Below are 19897 nucleotides of genomic sequence, written 5' to 3'. Positions count from 1 at the left end.
GGTTCGAAAAATGGAATATTGAGCGTTGCGAGGGTTTCAAAGCACGAGGGTTAAACAAAATTTGCCCCAGAGTGCAACACAAAATGTTTCACCACACCAACCCAAAGCAAATATTAAAATGTAAAATATCAAACGAAATCAAACCAAATCAAATCCAAATGAATATTATTAAATATTTATCATCCAAAATCATCATGTAAATCAATTCTACCAGCAAACATAAGAAAAGAACTAAAAATTGCATTTGATTACTTTGCCTGATATGTGAAAAAAATGCAACTTTGCTATCAATTTTTGAAGTGCAAAGTAAGCCTTTCCGAGCCGGTGTGGTGAAAAAAATAATTCAAATCGTGCGCAATTTTTCGAATATACATATACATTATAATATATATTTTTGTATAAACCGAATATTGGCGACCTGCCGGAAGAAAGTGAGGTAACATAGGTACGCTACAACTAAAAATAATACTAATGCACGGAGTAAAAGTAAATACTGGCTTTCGGAAATAAATTATAGTTAGACCAAGATAAATCTGCAGTGATTTTGATAGCATCGACTATGCAAGCGTTATGTATATATACTCATAATTTCATGGAAGTTTGACACTTGAAGGGGCGCCTTTATTTTCAACTATTTTATGTCGCACCTTAGCACAAACATTTGAATTTTTCACAGATTTTAATAGGTTTCCCCACGATGTTTTATTTCGCAGGAGAGTACCTGTATAAATCTAATATATTATTATATATAATCCAAACATAAGCTTCCAGAGCAATTCGAGAGACTGTACGAGTAGTGATTCGAACTCGTGATCCCCGCGCTGTAGCAGAGTTCTAAAAAAAACCAACTGTTAGAAACGTATAAAAAATTATAAACCTATAAATTAAAAAGAAATTAAGAATAGGTACTTTTTTATACCATGTTAGTGCCAAAACAAGCATACGGCCCTCCTTGATGGTAAGCAGTCACCGTAGCCTATGGACGCCTGTAACTCCAGGGGTATTAAATAAGGGACGGTTGAGGTTGACCCTTTAAAAACCTGTGCAGTCTTTTTATGACGAATGCCATACTGTATCTGTATCCCCTCAGTAAAACCTTGAGATTAGGAATATATGAAAGGAAAGTCTTCATTTCTGATTTCTAAATATATTAACCCGATTTTGACACAATTTCACTAGTAAATATAGTTTGAAGCGACAATTTTTCTTTTAATCTCAAAAGGAGTATTTTTCCATGGATATATCTTTATAGTAAATTGATTGCAACTGCTAGGTGTCAGCATCCGTCTAGATTTATAGCGCCTTAATAAAAGCTGACCAAAAGAGGTTAGATGATCATTATCATGTAACAAATTTCACTTATCAGGTCGTTGATCGTAACATTTCCGTTACAAATTGATTTTTGCATGTGTAGCACGAAAATAGCGTCCCGGGCGTCGCTGCGTACGCGCCGACAGTCGGGACACCAGCGCTGGACGTCTAACCCGTTCCCCCGTTCCGCCCTAGCACAAAAATACATCCGACATTGCGTGAACTCTTATCACATCACCACTCCTTTTGGAATACAGTGTAGTGAAATAAATGTTTGAACTGTGGTGAAATTAATCGGAATGTGATTTTGATGTGTATTTATTTGGACAAAGTCCAAGTGTATTTGTGAACCGTATAAGTGCAAGGTCTGCCCTTAATTGTCTGGTAATTTCCATACGTATTGTTTGATTATTCTTAACAGAAATTGCCATATAGGTAATATATTATTAATCTTGTATACCTACATTATTAATCTTGTATAATCTTGAGTGGTATATGAAATAAAATGTATACATTTTAGTTACTTCAACCATAACTAGTTTTGATTCCAAGGGCTCTTTATAATACATAATACATACGTCAGAGATTCTAATATAAGTACGTCTATTATTCGATGAAGTGCGTCTAAGAGTAGGTATCTTATTGGGTGAAATTAGTATCCAATAATAAGACTCTTAAACTAAAGGAAATAAGTCCAAAGTATAACACAAAAGTTTTATTAATTTGACAATAGGTACAATTTTATTGCTTCATAAAATTTTGTCAATCACTATTTAATAATATTTCGTTTATTAACAGCCGTAACACAAAAATATTGCAAATCACATCGGCTTAACCTATTGATTGAGCCATAATAACATAATAAATTTGGTAATATTAAATATGTCAACAAGTGCCTAAAACTTTGACATAAGTACGATAACAAATCAGCATGACAGTAACTGCAATTTTCTTTTTATAAAAGATGTGCTTTTGAAAGTCAGTCGAAATGTTGTTTTATTACCGATGCCACTGATGGTGTACTTTGCTGGTTCGACGAACCGATTACAACTCATACACCGTAATCGGTTTAGTATTAGTTTTACAAGCGACACAATATACCCACTCCGTACATAGATACCTGCATACAAACTATAATAATTCCTTTTGACTTTCTGTAAAGTAGTAAAATAAAAATAATAAAATTACTTATTTTTATAAAAATAAATTAATTTAGAAAATTATCATGAATAAAATAGTGATTTGGTTTACTCAGAATAAGTCATTATATTCATGATAAATCTTAAAAAAGGGTTTAAAACTATCATCATCATCATTAGCCTTCGAGTCTATTACAGACTATACAAGCAGTGTCAGGTAGGGAGACAACGTCAAAATTATAAAGCCATGATTTTAAGAGTTATTTTTTTATATTCTTAGAAAGAGCTTTTTTAGTCCAGATGGATTATAACTACAGCAAAGCCACTGGTCATTCAGAAACTTTTGAAAATTACATTAAATTATAACTTTCAACTGGAGCAAGTTAAACTTTTGATTTCTTTACAAGTATCAAACAAAAACAATATACGAGTATCAACAGCAGTGGTTGACAACCACATGATTACGAATATGAAACAATGCGGAAATAAATAAATGCATAATATTACATCTGTAGCGTCTGTAGCAAAACAAGCAAGAGTCTTACTCATAACACATTCTGCTGTAGTATTTGCGAAAATACATTTGTTTACGCTTTCGTTTGCAGTATTAAAGAAAGAGATGCAACAGGGCATGGCATATTACAAATATAACAATTGACAAATCCTTGAGCATTCTGATATATACCAACTATGACTAAATATACGCTGACGTCACAAGTGACGTCAGGACATCTGTCTGGATCAGAAGTCTGGACATCAAGAGTTGGCTCTCATCCAATACACTCATTCGCTGATTTCTCTGAAATAATGACTATTGTAAAGTTACACTTGTGTGGTTTCCGCGGTCTTATAATAGACAATTTAGCAAAAAAAATTACTAAACCTAATAATTTTGACACAGAATAATATAAATAGGGTATAATTTATAAAACAATCTTATTAACTTCGATGCTAATTAATTTTTTGATCTATTTTAAAACAAAAGTTATATAAGGGTAAGGGGGTTAAGGGCTAAGGGTGTTTGCCGACAGGTGGGATTCACCCATGCTTAAAAGATGGATCGGCCTTCATTTGACATTCGTAAATTATAATTGGTAATTTTTTAATTTTAATTGATGACATTTTTTTATTATAATTACTATTTAACCTTTTTTAATTTAATTTTTATTTAATTCTTTTTATTGTCGATCGATTTTTTAACTTCTATTGTTATTATTTTAATGCTTTTAATTTAATTTATTTCTGTAATTCGCAATTCAATTATTTAATTTTATTTTTACATGTATTTTGTTGACTGTTTTAATGAATTTATGCTCATCCGGTTGTGTGTGTGTTTTGTGACTCTGTATTTTATTAACAATAGTCTTAAGTCTTGCTTTGTACAGATACTAACACTTTTATGGGCTTTGCCTGAAATAAATGATTTTATTATTTTTTTTTTTTTTTTGGATTTCACGGGCCTATAAATCCCGGTCTTTTGATAGGCTTGCGTGGGGATATAGATCCAACACGTAGAGGCCCCTTGGAGAGCTTTAATGTCATGTAGAACGCCTGCTGGAACCCGTTCACAGGCGCAACAATAGACACCCATGAACCGGTCGCAGCAGGCATTGGGACTATTGTAGAAAAAGTGAACAGTATTCCGGGCTATGGATTGATGTTTGGGTGGACAATGAGACTGGGCTATTGTAAAAGAGGTCCGGACACCTGCCATAACAATGTTAACACCGTCATCGAGGCAGGCGGTGACTCGCCGCTGACTAGATGGGCCCCTGAAACTGCCGTCGCGAAGACGACCAGGAGCAACATCGGTGTGAGCGGCTCAGGGGTGTCGAGAGGTGTGCGCCGCTTTCTACCCAGTAAACTCTCGGGTCTTTCGAGCCCGGTCATTTATAAGGCGTGCGTGGGGATATGGATCCAACACGTAGAGGCCGTTTGGAGAGATTTGATGTCATGTAGAACGCCTGCTGGAACCCATTCACGGGTACATCAATAAATATCCGTGAATTATTATTATTATTTGTATGTCTTTTCCATATCTCGGGACCATGGGGTCCCGGACCTTTGGGAGGCATACGTGGGGCCGAAGCCAACAGCGCAGAGGCCCTTTAAGACACTTTAATCTAAAAGCAAGGGATACACACGTGGCGGATACCATCCCCGAACGCACAATGTGATACATCCGGAGATGGTCCCCGCCAGGTGCAAAGACTATTGCAGTGCAGCACTTTTGTGCTGCGATGGGAACTAAGGTCATGGGCTATAGATTTGAAAGTTGGATGGACTGGATAATGGGCTATGGGAGAGACTAGCGGACACCTGCCGTGACAATCAGTCTCAAAATTGTATCAGACAGGTGGTGACTCGCCAACTCATTGAGTGGGCCCCGCAATGGCCGCACGCACAGTGCGACAACAGGGCAACACTTTGGAGTGGCTGTGAGGTTGTCGAGAGGTGAGTCTGCGGTAGCCAGATCCCGGTAATCCGTTCAAGGGCCGCCGGCGTTATGACATTTTACACTTCCAACCTGGAGCATAGGTCCCGCTCTTGCGACTCCACTCTGGCCGGCCAATCAAGGCAAGCACAGAGGCGAGGGCCAGATGACAGGGCCCTCTGGAATAGGGGTCCGCGGTGTCGCCACTCACCGTCAGCTCGCCACAAGCTGCCCCCGCGGGGTTATTATTATTATTATTATATGTATAAGATAACTAAGCTATATGTTTTTGTTTCAGCGTAAACAAAATGTGCTCTTAACTAGTCATGATCATGAATAACGGCACAAGACGAGCCTTAACAGGCTCTATCCACAAAATTAGAGAATTCGAGTTGGAAAAAGTAAGCCCTTCTATTATTAAAGCTTATTTCATTCTTGATTCAGCCTGCTTCATAAAAATCATAAACATAGTAAATCTAAGAGAAACGTATTGTTTTATTTTATTTAGTAACTGCAATAAGTCTCTTAACTGACCATCCGTGGACCTTAGTTCTTTACAATAAAGTCTACAAATTTCCAAAATAACAGAATAGACGATGGCATTTTTGTGTAAATGTGACGCTTCTGTCTATTAGCATTAATCATAGTTTTAGATGTGAGGAATGTGGTTTTATAACAAAAATAAATTCTCTAATTTTCAGGCCACGGCTAACATCCTGTGCATTCATTAGTCAAACTAATGCATTCATATTTTTAACTTATCCACAGGTGTGTCTCGTTGAAGAATTTGATATACTGCAAATAGTTGGCGAAGGATGGTTTGGCAAAATACTTCTCGTGGAGCACCGAGCTTCCGATACAGAAATTGTACTGAAAGCCTTGCCAAAACCTTATGTGTCCATACGAGACTTCTACAGGGAGTTCCATTATGGGTTGCACCTCAGTGCACATAAAAACATAGTAACTACATTTGATGTTGCTTTTGAGACTGCCGGGTTTTATGTATTCTGTCAAGAATATGCTCCTTTGGGTAAGACATCGTAAATTTAATAATTAGTTATAACTATATAGATAGAGCTTCGCACGGGTGAACAAATTATACACTTAAACTCAAGAATCACTCTATTGATTGCTGAAAACCACATGAAAATCCATTCAGTACTTTTTGAGTTTTTTATCGCGAACATACAAACAAACAGACAGACGCGGCGAGGGACTTTGTTTTATAAGGTGTAGTGATTATATATTTTTGCATTTAATATTTTCTTACACATCTAAAATCCATTTAATGTTATAATTCCATCCATTTAATGTTATGTTGGTTGTTTTATTTTAATGTTATAATTCTCTTTCAAATATTTAAAATTTTACAATATATTTGTAAAATTTTAAACTCGTTACAGACTACTTGTTATGGATAGCAAAATAGATGTTTTTGGTATGATTAATTTAAAATATTGTCATTTAGTAAAAGCATGATAAAGACTAATTGAGCTGAATTCGCTCTTTACTAATGCGTATTCATTTGGAAAACCGCCAAACTAAAGCTGAATGAATATTAAAACTGACTCATTTCTAATGCCGGTCATTATAAATCAACGCCCCAAAACTATCTACTTAAAAATGCTGAGATTCAAATTCTTCATAAATATGTTATTGAGTATGTATGAACCATATGTGTTGTAGTATATTGATTCAATTTAGTTCAGATTTTTCATTTGTATATTTTATATGTAGTTGTTTGTGAGAATTCTAATCTAATGAATATCTTCTTAGTTTTATCCTTGCACCATTTTTACATATCTCTGTTTAGCTCGCAGGTTGAAAATGCCATTAGACATTATTTTGCTTGATTTTTGCAATATAGTGAAATATAAATAAAAATAACGACGTTAGGAGCGTAATATTTACCTTTTTTAATTTTAGGTGACCTGACATCGAATATGCTTGACACAGGAATAGGAGAAACTCATACAAAACGAGTGGCAAGACAATTATCTTCCGCATTGGAACATCTTCATCAAAGAGATTTGGTGCATAGAGATGTAAAACTTGACAACGTTCTAATATTTAAGTCGGATTTTTCACGAATAAAGCTTTGTGATTTTGGAGAGACCAGAAAAGTAAATTCGTCAGTCCGAAGAAGGAACGAATGGCTACCGTATTCTCCTCCAGAAGTATTAAAATTACCTATGGATGCCACTTACAAGTAAATATTCATATTAACTTTCGATAAAAATAAATTATCATACATTTGTATTCGCAACAGTTAGATAAACTATTTAAGCTACAGTGTATTCAATAATTCTATAAAAATAATAGAATTATTGAATACAATATTTGAGATGCGAAGTGGGAGCACTACGCTCATTGATTTTCTAAAATGAAGTGGATATAATTTCAAGTTTATTAGCAATAGACCGAGGAACATATGTGAAAAATTCCTAGTAACACTTTATTTATCGTAAAATTGCTAAGAATTTATGCGCCCGTTACTCACATTGTACGTATTTCTGTTTTTAGAGCGTTAATAACACACGACGTTTGGCAATTCGGAATTGTTATTTTCATCTGCCTCACGGGTTGCTTGCCGTGGCAAAAAGCGGCCTTTGACGACCCACGATATACAAGGTAAATAGTTACTGCTTAACTGCTTAGTGTCAGTGTAGTTAAAATATAATTATCATACATTGTCTCTAATAGTTTTGCTGTCCATAAATATTCTCAGGCAACTATAGGCCCGTAGATACATATTATACAAATAATATTTATTTCATAGGAAAAAGACCGTAGAAAAACAAATAAATAACTTATGAACTATATACATCTATAAATAATACTAAATTACAACTAAAACCCTAAATACATCTAAAATAAAATAAGGAATATAAAAACTACTCAAAGAGGCCTCCCCGCGCTACCCCCGGCGCAAAGGTGCCCATCACACTCGCTGCGTTACCGCGTTAAATACGCGTCCATAAATTCAATATTGTTAGCCATGTGCTTAAAAATTATAAATTACCTGTCGAAAAAAATATTTAGTATTTAATTTAACCATATTTATGTTTTAGCTTTTACAATTGGTATAACAGTTCAAACCCCTTGAAGAAACAACCAAAGCTCTGGAAAATGGTATCATCTAGAGCCCAAAAAATGTTTAAGAAGTTTGTAGAGCCCAGAGAAGAAAGGAGAGCAACTAATTTCCAAGAACTGTCTAGGTATTATGACGACCGATGGATGGCTAAAGGTTACACGGATAGAGTTGGTATGATCAATTTTAAAGTTCTTTTATATTGTTTCCTTTATTTCATTGAACACTTGCTTGTGTATTTTTCACTTACTATATAAGGGGTCATCCATTAATTACGTCACACGAATTTCTAGGTTTTTTGACCCCTCCCCCCCTCCTTGTCACACTTGGTCACATTTGGCAAACCCCTCCCCCCTAGTGTGACGTCACATTTTTTCTACGAAATCGCCAAATCGGATTAAATAAGTACCTAAGTATTATTAATATTTTATCAAAATATTTTTGACGATATAAATATTAGTAATTTTATAACCCAAAACTGCTTAGGAAAGAAAATTAAATGAATAAAAACGATTATCGTTTTAAAAACTTGTTATTTAAATGTACAGCGAATAAAATAATTTAAATAAATTTTCGGTTACTAATGAAGTTAAAGTGACGTCACAAAGTTTGTGTCTCCCCCCTCCCCCATGTCACAATATGTCACATTTTCTTGACCCCCTCCCGGCCCCCTAAGCGTGTGATGTAATTAATAGATGACCCCTAATGTATGCCATGTAATAATTGTAATATAAATAAAACTACTGAAATTAGTAACTATTCAACGGGACTGAAAATAGTTTGAATATTTTGTGGTATTTTCAGCGGGAAGTGACATAGATGAACTCTGCCCGTCAATGTATAGTTTCCACAGCGATGTCAATGAAAAGAATATCCTTTTAAAACATTTCCGAGACAACGGTATTGAGACGACGGTTGACCGTCAAGCCAAAAAACAAAGGATACGCGATTGGATTCAGAATAGTGTTATTGAAGAAGGCGATGAAGATGTACGTAAAATATTATTAAATAACATTGTGGTCAATTATGTAGTATTTGTCAATAGATACTTATTGTTATTTAGTATTCTTGTTTTTACTTACAAACATCTATTTTTAAAGGATGAAGAAAACCCCGAGCTGATGTTTGATGAAGAAACTGATGAAGAACTTCAAGATACCTCTCGAGGACATCCAATTGATGAAAGTCACAGAGTCACATTGCGTTACGACACTGAAAAACATATAAATCCAAGAACTGGTGAAGTAATTGAAGGAGTTAAAGCTCCACCTGAGAAAAACCCTCTTTCTTATGATGTGCAAAATATTGAACCTGTAGCTCCAGCAAATGTCGTTCGAAGGTACGGGGTCAAAGAAGAAGGTTCATCTCATAGCTCCACAAAAGACAGCGCATATGGTTCAATGGAAGGAAAAGTAAATACGAGTTCTGCCACTTATAGAGTAGAAAACAAACATATCACAAGCGTAGAAAAGTCATATAATAATTCACCAAGTAGATCATTAAGCGGTTCATCTATACCAAACCGATCACCGATGACCACCCATGCTCAAAGAATACAAAAAACCGAAGAAGTATATTCGAAAGAAATTGAAAGCGCAAAAGGTAGCTCATCGACACTACATTCCGCAGGAAATTCATCAAGATCTAACAGCTTGCAAATATCACGCAACGGCTCTCTCGATAGTTCATTAGTTCAAACTAATAACGTGCCCCCTCAAAATGATAATATTATTACAGCTTCTAGGCCAAACAACCCAGTCGTAACACAAAATGGCTTCAGTCCTGGTTCGAGACAGCAACAAACAAAACCTCAGGCTTACGTGTCTATGAAAGAAACAGCATATGATATCGTGCGCAATGAACCTAGCTCTGCAACGGACAACAGCACGAATTTAACTCAAGCATTAGTACCCGACAGTCCCTATACTTCAATGATGAACATTGTTCAGGGTCAAATTAAAATAAGTCCACATGGTAGTGAATCTAACCGAAATGTAGTTAATGTTTCAATTACTAATGTTAATCGCAGTAAAAATAAATAATTGCTCAAAGTGGACTTATTATGAATTGCATAATATAAATACAGCAAGTGTATTGTTTAACACAGATTTACACGTTAAACTGGTTGATGTATGTAAATTGAAGTCTAGTCATTATAATTATAAATGGTAGTACTGATTTGTACAATAATCGCTCGTAAGCCGCGGTCTTCTCGAGTCCTGTAGGATAAAGGCTCCTACAGGGCTCGAGAAGACCGATAAATGTATCAGCAGGTTTTAAAGAACGGTAAGTACTTATTTATATTGATGATTAAAGGGTTTACTTTTTCTCAAAATTATTAAGGGTTTACTTTTATTCAAAATAGTTTGAAACATCTGCTAGAAGTAGAACACTTGAGACAGTTATAACTTCTGATTGATATATTTATAACTGACATTTTGGCACAACTCTATTCAATATAATACAAAATGAGGTATCTAAAGCTTGTTTAATGCAAAAGTTTCAAGGAATGAGTATTATGTTCGTACTCTTTAATAGTACTGTATTTGTTGAAACTGTGTTTTTAATCAAAATAACGTAAAAACTTCTTATTAATTAAAACTACCCTACAGATCTTAAAACATATTTTGAAATAAATAGAAAAGTTATCAATATGTTGGCTGTGATTGATATATTTTTCTTAATGTCTGTTGTCATTAAAAATATAAAGTTATTAGTTTTTCTACGGATTGCAATAAAGTAAGTAGGTATATGATGTATTATCGATGAAGATAATATTTAAAAGTGCTATAATATTTTAAAGGACTACATAATAATGACTAGCTTTTTCACAATTTATGAATAATGCATAAGGAATGTCACTGAATTATGTACAACGTGCAGGTTTTAAATAATACCATTTATTTAATTTACAGCGCCAGTTAATGTAGGTTAAAACAAAGACATTTTATGTTATTTATGTATAAGAGGATATTCATTTAAATTTTGTAAATTTTCGAAATAAAGTAATAATTTACTTTGGCTTATTTTAATTAAAATAGCTTGTTCATTCCAAATATATACCTAACTGTCTATTAGCTTACCCTCATCACGCGAAATAGGCTCCAGTCGTCGAGTTGCGGAAACCTGTCCATGTTACAATACAATAAATATAAATCTACGTAGAATGATGACTTTTGTTATGAAAATTCTCCCGTCCTTCCATGGGGCTGAAAATATCTCCATACCAAATTTCACCTAAAATAGTTTAGCGATTTTAGCGTGAAGAGGTAGGTAACAGACAGAGTTACTCCCGCCTTTATAGAATAGAAATGATATAAGCACAAACACAGTGGAAATAACACAAACCAGAAGGAGAAAGTGCCACGAAAGAGACAGTTTGAGGTGAGAACCTCATCATGGTAATAGCCACTCCCAATGCTGATTTTTCCGATGAGACCATCCGGTGCAGTGATCGGTGAATGGTGGTATACTATAGGTAACAAAATCAACAAAAAAAAATACAATAGTGATCTAAAGATTAGGTACCTACTCTAACAAAATCAACAAAAAGAAAAAAATATACACAATAGTGATCTACAGATTAGGTACATATGGTGGTGGTTTATAATATTAAATAAAGATGGGGTGTATTTTTACGAAATAAATTAAAATTAATTTAAGTAAGTAGTTCTATAAAGTACCTAGTTAAGGTTAAAGTTGAAAAAAATCACCTCTTGGAAAGGAAAGCAACCCATCAGGACTTTTCAAGTACTTATTACTTATTGTATGAATTAAGTAACAAATCAAATTATTAATTTATGTAATATTTTTTGATTTGTTTTTTTTTACGGTAGTCACACTAATTACACTAATTATGATCCTTCGCTCACGTACAGGCTAGAAAGAGACATTTGACTCTCGCATATGCTTTTTAAATTTACCACAAAAGCTATTATTCTGTCAGTGCGAATGAGCTAAAATATATATACATAATGTGGTTTCGTAATTATTTATATTTATATTAGATATCAATAGTCAATTTTTATTAAACACAAAAAGAACATGCAACGATACTCAATAACGATCGTTATATTAAGTTTCATCAACGTTGCAAGGTACATCACTACATATTACCGGCTTTAGCTTTATTTCCTCTGTCAAAATTTGACGTAATGACGTTTGCTTATTGTGATACCGCGCGCGCAGAGTATCTTAATAAAATTCAAATGGAAAATTACGCACCAACAGATTTTTTATTTATTTGTACTATTTAACTGTTAGTAAAAATCTATAGGTTAACATTTACCAAAATAAAATATTCGCCGTTCTAAACATAAGCGGCGAAAGTATAATGCATTATAACCTCAAACCTGATTTTGCTTTCCGTTATAAATTTTAAAATCTGTTAAGTTTAATATGCAGAAGTTACAAGATAGTGTTTTTTCGATCATAAAGACTACAAACCTTTCACCTGCCGTGTTCAGTTACTTGCAGCCATCGGAAAATGCAGGTAAGTTGATGACAGAATCTACCAAATTAGTAGGTAGTGACTACGAAAAAAAAACTGGGTTTTTATGATTCCACGGAGGTCGCAGCTTCCTTTGTAGACACTAAGTTGATGTAATCATTGTTTGCATATTACTCTATTGGCCAAATAACCGGGATTAATGAGTCAATTTGATTATTCAGCACCTATTTTTAAATTAATTATATTACCCCTTAGGCTTGATTTAAATAACTAACAATGTAAGTCGTTTTGTATCAAGAATTGTTTGTAAAATATGTAAAATAATATCATAAACATTATATTCCCTATGGGATACTTATAAATAAAGAAGCAAGATGAAAATGTGTTATGTTTTTGACTTATCTTTTCAGAAAATGTTCCTCTGGGTGGTATCCTAAGTGACACCAAGCATGGCTGGCTGGCCCTGGGCACCAAGTTCTGTGTGGTTGACCTCAGAACCGGGCTGAAGGTTGCCGCTAGGACCTTTGGAGTCCCTTACAGGTGAGAATGGAGTTTACAAAATAAAGCGGGACTGCTTTTAAGATACCAACTTCATTGATATAACAGCAGTATAACTTTAACCTGTCGTCTACCCAGGCCGGCCAATTGTTTGTTGTCCTTGTCTCCCGCTCCCCACACGCGCCAGCCACTCCGTATTTGTTACGACAAGAAAATTGGCAGGTGAAAAGCAGCTTTAATTTGATTTTAAAAAACTGTTTGCGACGGGTAATATAGCCAGAGGTCTCCGTCTGTAACAAATATGGGGTAGAGGTATTATATACCCGGCAGGGGTAGATAGAGGGGTGCTTTTTTTAAACAGCTTGGTAGACGACAGGTTAATTCTCTGTAACATAGATCCATCATAAGGGGTCATCCATTAATTAAGTCACACGAATTTCTAGGTTTTTTGACCCCTCCCCCCCTCCTTGTCACACTTGGTCACATTTGGCAAACCCCTCCCGCCTAGTGTGACGTCACATTTTTTCTACGAAATTGCCAAATCAAATTAAGTAAGTACCTAAGTATTATTAATATTTGATCAAAATATTTTTGACGATATAAATATTAGTAATTTTATAACCCAAAACTGCTTAGGAAAGAAAATTAAACGAAACTTGTTATTTAAAGGTATAGCGAATAAAATAATTTAAATACATTTTCGGTTACTGATGAAGTTAAAGTGACGTCACAAAGTTTGTGTCTCCCCCCTCCCCCATGTCACAATATGTCACATTTTCTTGACCCCCTCCCTCCCCCTAAACGTGTGACGTAATTAATGGATGACCCCTAAGAAAATACATCAGATATGAAAATCACTGTGCCATTAACAATTTGAATTTGCATGTTATTGTTATTCCTTTTTCTGCAAATAAATATGATTATGATTATATCTATTTGTGTAATTACATACCGTAACCTATAGGACTCTTATTTGCACTATTATTATTTTGTTGTAGTCATATACATACATTCTAATTATGATGTTAAAATTCAGTACATAAGTCAGTCCATGACACCCTGCAAGAGCATACATTAAGAGGGCGTAGAGGAGGGTAAATTTTCAGATTCTGTCAAATTACCCCATTTCACACACAAACGCAGCTCACACACACTACCTCAATTTACTGGGACAGGTCAGTGACCCCTAATGTTTTTTTAAAGGTGCTGTTTCGAGTTTAGTGTTAACTACGGACCTTCTTTCAGGAATTTAAACTGTCAAAGCTTTCCTTTGTGAGAAGACAGAGAAAAATCACTTTTTATATATAGCTTTCCTTGTTTGTTCATGTCATGTCATAGGTATGTGACGTATTAGGTAATTAATTATTTTCGTTGTTGACTTTTATTTGTATTAAGATAGGTACAAACGGCGATGCTCTTAACTGTCCATCGGTGGACCTTATGCCTTTTGTAATAAGGTTTACGAACTGTCAGTTAACAGTGTGGTCATGGGCGATGGTATGCGGTTTGTAAACATAGTCCGAATTTACCTACTCGAAAAAAGTGGACTATATCTAAAATGATCCCCTCATTAGTTATAGGGCTTGTAATATTTTTTTACAACTAAAGACGCTTATTATATTTCACTTATAACTTAATTGATAATAAGGCTTTAAAAACCTCTAATAAAATTCAGGTACTACATATGTACTACATTTATACTTTTGTAAGTCAGTAAGTGATGCTTATCGGGAAATCAAAGAACTCATAATTACCTATATAAAAATAATTAAATTTACTATTTCGTCTCACGTTCAATAAGCTCGGAGTAATTAACAATGGAGCCGCCATTAACAGGCATTCCCCTCTGTCGAAAATAGGCGGCCAATGGTCAACCATATGTATGGACTGACGTTTATCTGACATGACGTACCTATACATTTGATGTGCCCCTCCCCCGCAAAAAACGGCAGACTATTTTGTACCGAAAATTTTAGACATGGCGTCTCCGTTGTTAATTACTCCGAGTCAATAAGGCCCGGGGCCGGGCCTTGTCACCCGCACAGACAGAGGGCCTTTTTAGCCCAAGTACAAGTTCAAGAATAACAGAGAATATAGTAAGTATAATTTAGTTTATTTATCTCAATTATACAATTTTCACACAGGTAAAATGTACATACATTTCAGCTTGTAGGTACTTATCATATAACGATCGTTTTTGTCATAAAAAAATATTTATTTATTACACTGTGCTAAACATGAGAACAATATGTTATAATCTAGTTCCTTTTTATCCTATTCAGTTCACATACATTGTTCGTGGGTAATAAGGCCTACAAAATTTCCCTTTAGGCCTTATTATCCTTTATCTGGAATTAATTATGCCTTAAATTTAAAATGGTATACAGGGTGGAAAGATAAGTCGGGCCCTGGAGGGAGCCTTAAATCCTTAAGCTGGCTCATTTTACTTAAAAGAGACATTCCTTTATTTTTAAAAAGAAACAAAACTGCATTAAAAGTATTTTTCTTTTTTTATTCAATCTGGCTTGTCAAACGAAATCTTAAGTACTAAATATTAGATTTTATGGATATTTTGTACAACAGACGAGTGTAAGACCTAATGTTTCTTGGAGAAATGTTATCATTAACTGTATCGACTAGTAGAATAAACTTGCGAGTTTTTATTTTTTGGAATTTTTAGTCGGTTCGAGTCCCGGGCGAGGCAAGCGAGTTTTTAGAAAATCTTTGAATGCAGTTTTGTTTCTTTTTAAAAATAAGGTATAATTAAGGTAATTTCCCTCCAGGGCCCGACTTATCTTTCCACCCTGTATAGTAAATTAAGGCCTAGATTCATTTGATTGTTGGCATTTTGTTTTATAGTTTCATGTGATCCACGATGACGCGCTGCTTTGTTAAATCTAACCTTTAATAACATGGCAATACAAGTCAAGGCACGCGTTTTCGTGAATGACACGATCTATACTTTGCATTTGTAATAGGTACAAGATTGTAATATAGAGTGTTTGTTACCTAACTTACTAAAACAATCGATTCCAGGTATAAGACAATTTATTCTCAGAAGAATATACATACCTATACAAACTTCACTTTTAGAATTGATTTAAATTGTACTACATCGCAAAAGCTTAGTTTGTATTTCGTAACGATAATAATTGTGTTAATACCTTACCTACCTTACGATGCTCCGCAAACTCCTGCATCTTTTAATACCACTGCCTTTTGTTATCGTTGTAACTTTTGAAAATGTACAGTCTCCCACGAAAACGATCTGATAAACATTTTTAATGTTATAAACCTACAGAGTTGGGATGTTTAGTGGCATTAGGGTGAACAATGAAGCAGTGGATTTGTTGTTGTAAATATTTTTGGCGTGATAACGTCTTATAAATCGGTGAACACCGGTCACGTTGTGGCCAAATCTCCATGATAACGTTGTGGACAGATTTCCATAGTAACGTTACGGCCACGTTTTCTTATGACGTTATCACGCAAAATTATCGTCCGTATACTGACTTTACAGACAACCATTTTTTGATGAAATAAATTAATGAATGATTCATAAAAGTAAAAAATAAATAATATTGCAAAAATTTTCATGTCTTGAACAACTTGCGATTGGAATCAACAATTCAAAATCTTGCGTATTATTACTTCATATGATGTCATACGGTTGTCAATATTATGGAAAGCCTATACTATATAATAGCAATCTGTTCCTTATTAGCTGGAGTTATACGGATTCACAATTTATGAAAAATCCATGTATGTGTCGAATATGATCTCTCTACGTGCACCGATGTTAGCGTAGCATAATGTTAAATAAGTTATTTCCAAACAAAATATAAAACCGAACAAAGAACGTGCAAATTTATTCTAAGACACGTGTGACAGACAAAGAGCATATAATCACACGTGACAGAAAAAGTTGGTAACCGCATTGACATATTAGAATTAAGAAAAATATAAAATACGATCCAGTAAGGCTGTCGTTCATACTACTTTATACGGGCCCGGCACTATCATGAATGACAAGACTTATCATAACATGCCAACGTTTGGTCCAGTTCGGTCATGACATTACAAAATCTCCTCAGTGAGGAGGCCTCAAACACTTATCAGTATTTTACAGTACTGCTTACAGCTATTTAATTGTTATTTTAACTACTATTCTTGAATGCTGGGCCTTGTTACCCGTCGGGCCTTATATTCCTCACCTAACTTTAACCTTAAATTTCTCTGTTGCCTTTAAGAGGAAAAATAGGAAAAGCCTGATTCGTTGTAGTCCAGTTATCTGGCTTTCGAAATCACTCGGTTTTATAGCTTGAGCATCGATTTTTTAATATAAATTTTACTAAACGCTGACACTCGTTCATCTCATTTTAGGTACAACTTTGCATAAGTGTATTTACTATATTGTAAAAGATTTCAGATTTTCAAGGGTGATTCGTTGTAAACACACTCTTTGGGATAATAATGACATTTATTATAATTTTTTTTTATCAAGAGATGTGAACGCTAGCGACTCAACGGTGACTGCCTTTTCCGCTGATTTTGCTCGACACAAACGATTTATAAACGGCAACTAAGCCACTAGTATTGGGTTGCCTATAATCATTTTTCCGTGAATGTACTCGTAAACCTCTATCCGTTAGTATGCGATTCATTAATGGACGCACCATCGGGACACGGTTCTTTAACACGTAATGTTAATAATCAGTGAACATCTTTAATTACGCTCAAATGCTTAAGTTTCAGTACAGGTTTTCATATGAGCTGTACTTTTAATTGTTAGTACAATCGGCATCAAATAGATAGTGACGGCCAAAGTGACCAAATATAGCTATAGGATCTAAATGTGGACGAATAAGGTCAGGTGAAGCATATAAGGCCCACCTTTATTTTAACTGAAATAGTTCTATTAATAATCAGGATATTATTAACAAATCAATTCAATATAGATTTCTCATTTGTTCATGTTTCTTCACATACCAAAATAGTTATATAAATATTCCAGCGCTTTTGAAAAATACACGTTTTATAAAAAAAACCGGGCAAGTGCGAGTCGGACTCGCGCACGAAGGGTTCCGTACCATAATGCAAAAAAAAAGCAAAAAAAAAAACGGTCACCCATCCAAGTACTGACCACTCCCGACGTTGCATAACTTTGGTCTAAAATCACGTTTGTTGTATGGGAGCCCCATTTCAATCTTTATTTTATTCTGTTTTTAGTATTTGTTGTTATAGCGGCAACAGAAATATATCATCTGTGAAAATTTCAACTGTCTAGCTATCACGGTTCGTGAGATACAGCCTGGTGACAGACAGACGGACGGACGGACGGACAGCGAAGTCTTAATAATAGGGTCCCTTAGTAAAAGGGTAAACCTTTGGGTACGGAACCCTAAAAACCATACCATGTTGGTTCGGAACCGGGCCTTGTTACTTGCACTGACAGTTGAACACTGACTTGAACAGAAGTTCAAGAATAACAGAAAATATTACCGGGCCTTATTAGCTTTTATCATGAATTAATTTCATCTTCAATTTAAAATGGTCTATAGTAAAATACGGCCTACATGAGTCATGGAAAAACAAATTGTATTTTATTTAGAAAGTACTTATATGTTGTTCATAATCTTCAGTAAGCTGACTTCTAAGAGTCTATCTATTATAATTAATGTAGATTGACAGTTTACTTAGCAAATTGTACTTTTATACCTTTAGGTTTTATGTCGGAAGTATTTCAGCCAATTTGTACTGAAACAAGCATTTGAGCGTAATTAATGATGTTTACTGATTGTTAATCTTAAATATACCTATTATGTAGGGCACTTAAATTATTTTAGCGGACCGAGCGGATATGTATGTTTGTAGACCACTTATTTATTTAAATAATTAAATTGTAATTCATTCAAAAAAAGGTTATTAAATGAGGGATATAGATACCTCACCTACCTTATTACAAAGCATTACAAAAATGTCCAAAGGCCAAAGCCACGCTGATAAGACATAAGACCTCATAAATACCTATAAATAAACGTTCACTGAAAAAACTTTAAGGCATTTTTGATAAGTAATTATTTTTCGTTACCTACTGAGTTATCGTTTTGCACCGAATATCAATGAAATAAAAGCACGTTGTTATTTGATAGATACATTTATATAAACATCGTCACATGAAACCAATATAGGTACTCGTAAACCATACCACTGCGATGGAAATATCGTTCTTTCAACTGATAATATAGCCACAAAAACACGCTGAGACTGCAGGTCGAGTCTTGGTTTCAATTTCTTGATGATATATCATTGAATTAACTTTCAAAGCACGTGATAGCTCTCAGAATAGCAACAAAACTGGTTGAAACTAAAAATTTTATTGCTGATATTATGTGAACAACATTGCTTCGTCTTCATAAATAAAAATTTAATAATTTATATTGTTTACGTTAAAATGTGAAGAAATTTGTTGATGAATTGTCTATCTAGTATATTGACATTATGTCATATATGTTTTTAAAATGACGTAATATGAATGCCAGCACAATGAAAATTTATTCCAATAAGATAAAACAAATCATCAAACTTTTTTAATTTTTAGTGAATTAGGAAGAAACTAATTACGCTGATTTGGTTGTGTTCGTATATATTTTAAATAATTTGTTATATTTTTAAAGTATTATGACTTATGAATAAAAACAAATCAAAATTTTAATGACTCTGGATCTCCGTGTGACATTATTCATTTACCCTATTTATTTTGAACACAGTTTTTCACTGGTATCATCATTCGTATACGGACATGAATTTCTGTCAATTTCTGAAAAGTCAATTTGGAAAAAGCATGTACGCGTCCGCTTCCAACGGCCCACAGCGGGCATCTGAGGAGAAGGAGAATTTGACAGATATGGCGGATGTATGGAAATTTTACGAAAGTTTACGTTTACGATTGAATTTCTCTGTAGCCTTTAAGA

General features: G+C 34.4%; 2 protein-coding genes across 4 annotated transcripts in view; both read left to right on the top strand.

Moving 5' to 3' along the window:
- Positions 1 to 1344: 1344 nt before the first annotated feature.
- LOC134669154 (serine/threonine-protein kinase SBK1) lies at positions 1345 to 10231 on the top strand. 3 transcript variants are annotated; one of them, XM_063526700.1, is made up of 9 exons: positions 1345 to 1695; positions 5183 to 5285; positions 5653 to 5914; positions 6811 to 7093; positions 7408 to 7515; positions 7956 to 8149; positions 8780 to 8964; positions 9076 to 9314; positions 9713 to 10231. In XM_063526700.1, the coding sequence occupies exons 2-9, from the start codon at positions 5211 to 5213 to the stop codon at positions 9717 to 9719; spliced, it is 1353 nt and encodes a 450-aa protein (XP_063382770.1). In that variant the 5' UTR covers positions 1345 to 1695; positions 5183 to 5210; the 3' UTR covers positions 9720 to 10231. The 3 variants fall into 3 exon arrangements, with proteins under 3 accessions (XP_063382770.1, XP_063382769.1, XP_063382771.1); XM_063526699.1 differs by having other exon boundaries at positions 1347 to 1695; positions 9076 to 9387; positions 9713 to 10216; XM_063526701.1 differs by lacking the exons at positions 1345 to 1695; positions 5653 to 5914 and having other exon boundaries at positions 5215 to 5285; positions 9076 to 9387; positions 9713 to 10188.
- Positions 10232 to 12150: 1919 nt separating this feature from the next.
- The window catches only part of LOC134669153 (protein ELYS), a 45115-nt gene continuing 37368 nt past the window's right edge, over positions 12151 to 19897 (top strand). Inside the window, exons 1-2 of the mRNA XM_063526698.1 lie at positions 12151 to 12467; positions 12836 to 12965. Of these exons, the coding sequence (XP_063382768.1) occupies positions 12374 to 12467; positions 12836 to 12965 (224 nt within the window). The 5' untranslated portion in view covers positions 12151 to 12373. The remainder of the gene's footprint in view (positions 12468 to 12835; positions 12966 to 19897) is intronic.

This window comes from Cydia fagiglandana, chromosome 11, assembly GCF_963556715.1.
Source record: "Cydia fagiglandana chromosome 11, ilCydFagi1.1, whole genome shotgun sequence".
NCBI lineage: Eukaryota > Metazoa > Arthropoda > Insecta > Lepidoptera > Tortricidae > Cydia > Cydia fagiglandana.
Note: the sequence above shows the minus strand (reverse complement) of the source record. Positions and strands in the feature narration are given on the sequence as shown.

Coding starts and splice junctions, on each gene's coding strand:
- LOC134669154 (XM_063526699.1), top strand. CDS start 5,211: ATGATCATGAATAACGGCACAAGACGAGCCTTAACAGGCTCTATCCAC. Junction 7,516..7,955: donor GACGACCCACGATATACAAG/GTAAATAGTTAC, acceptor TTTATGTTTTAG/CTTTTACAATTGGTATAACA. Junction 8,965..9,075: donor TTGAAGAAGGCGATGAAGAT/GTACGTAAAATA, acceptor CTATTTTTAAAG/GATGAAGAAAACCCCGAGCT.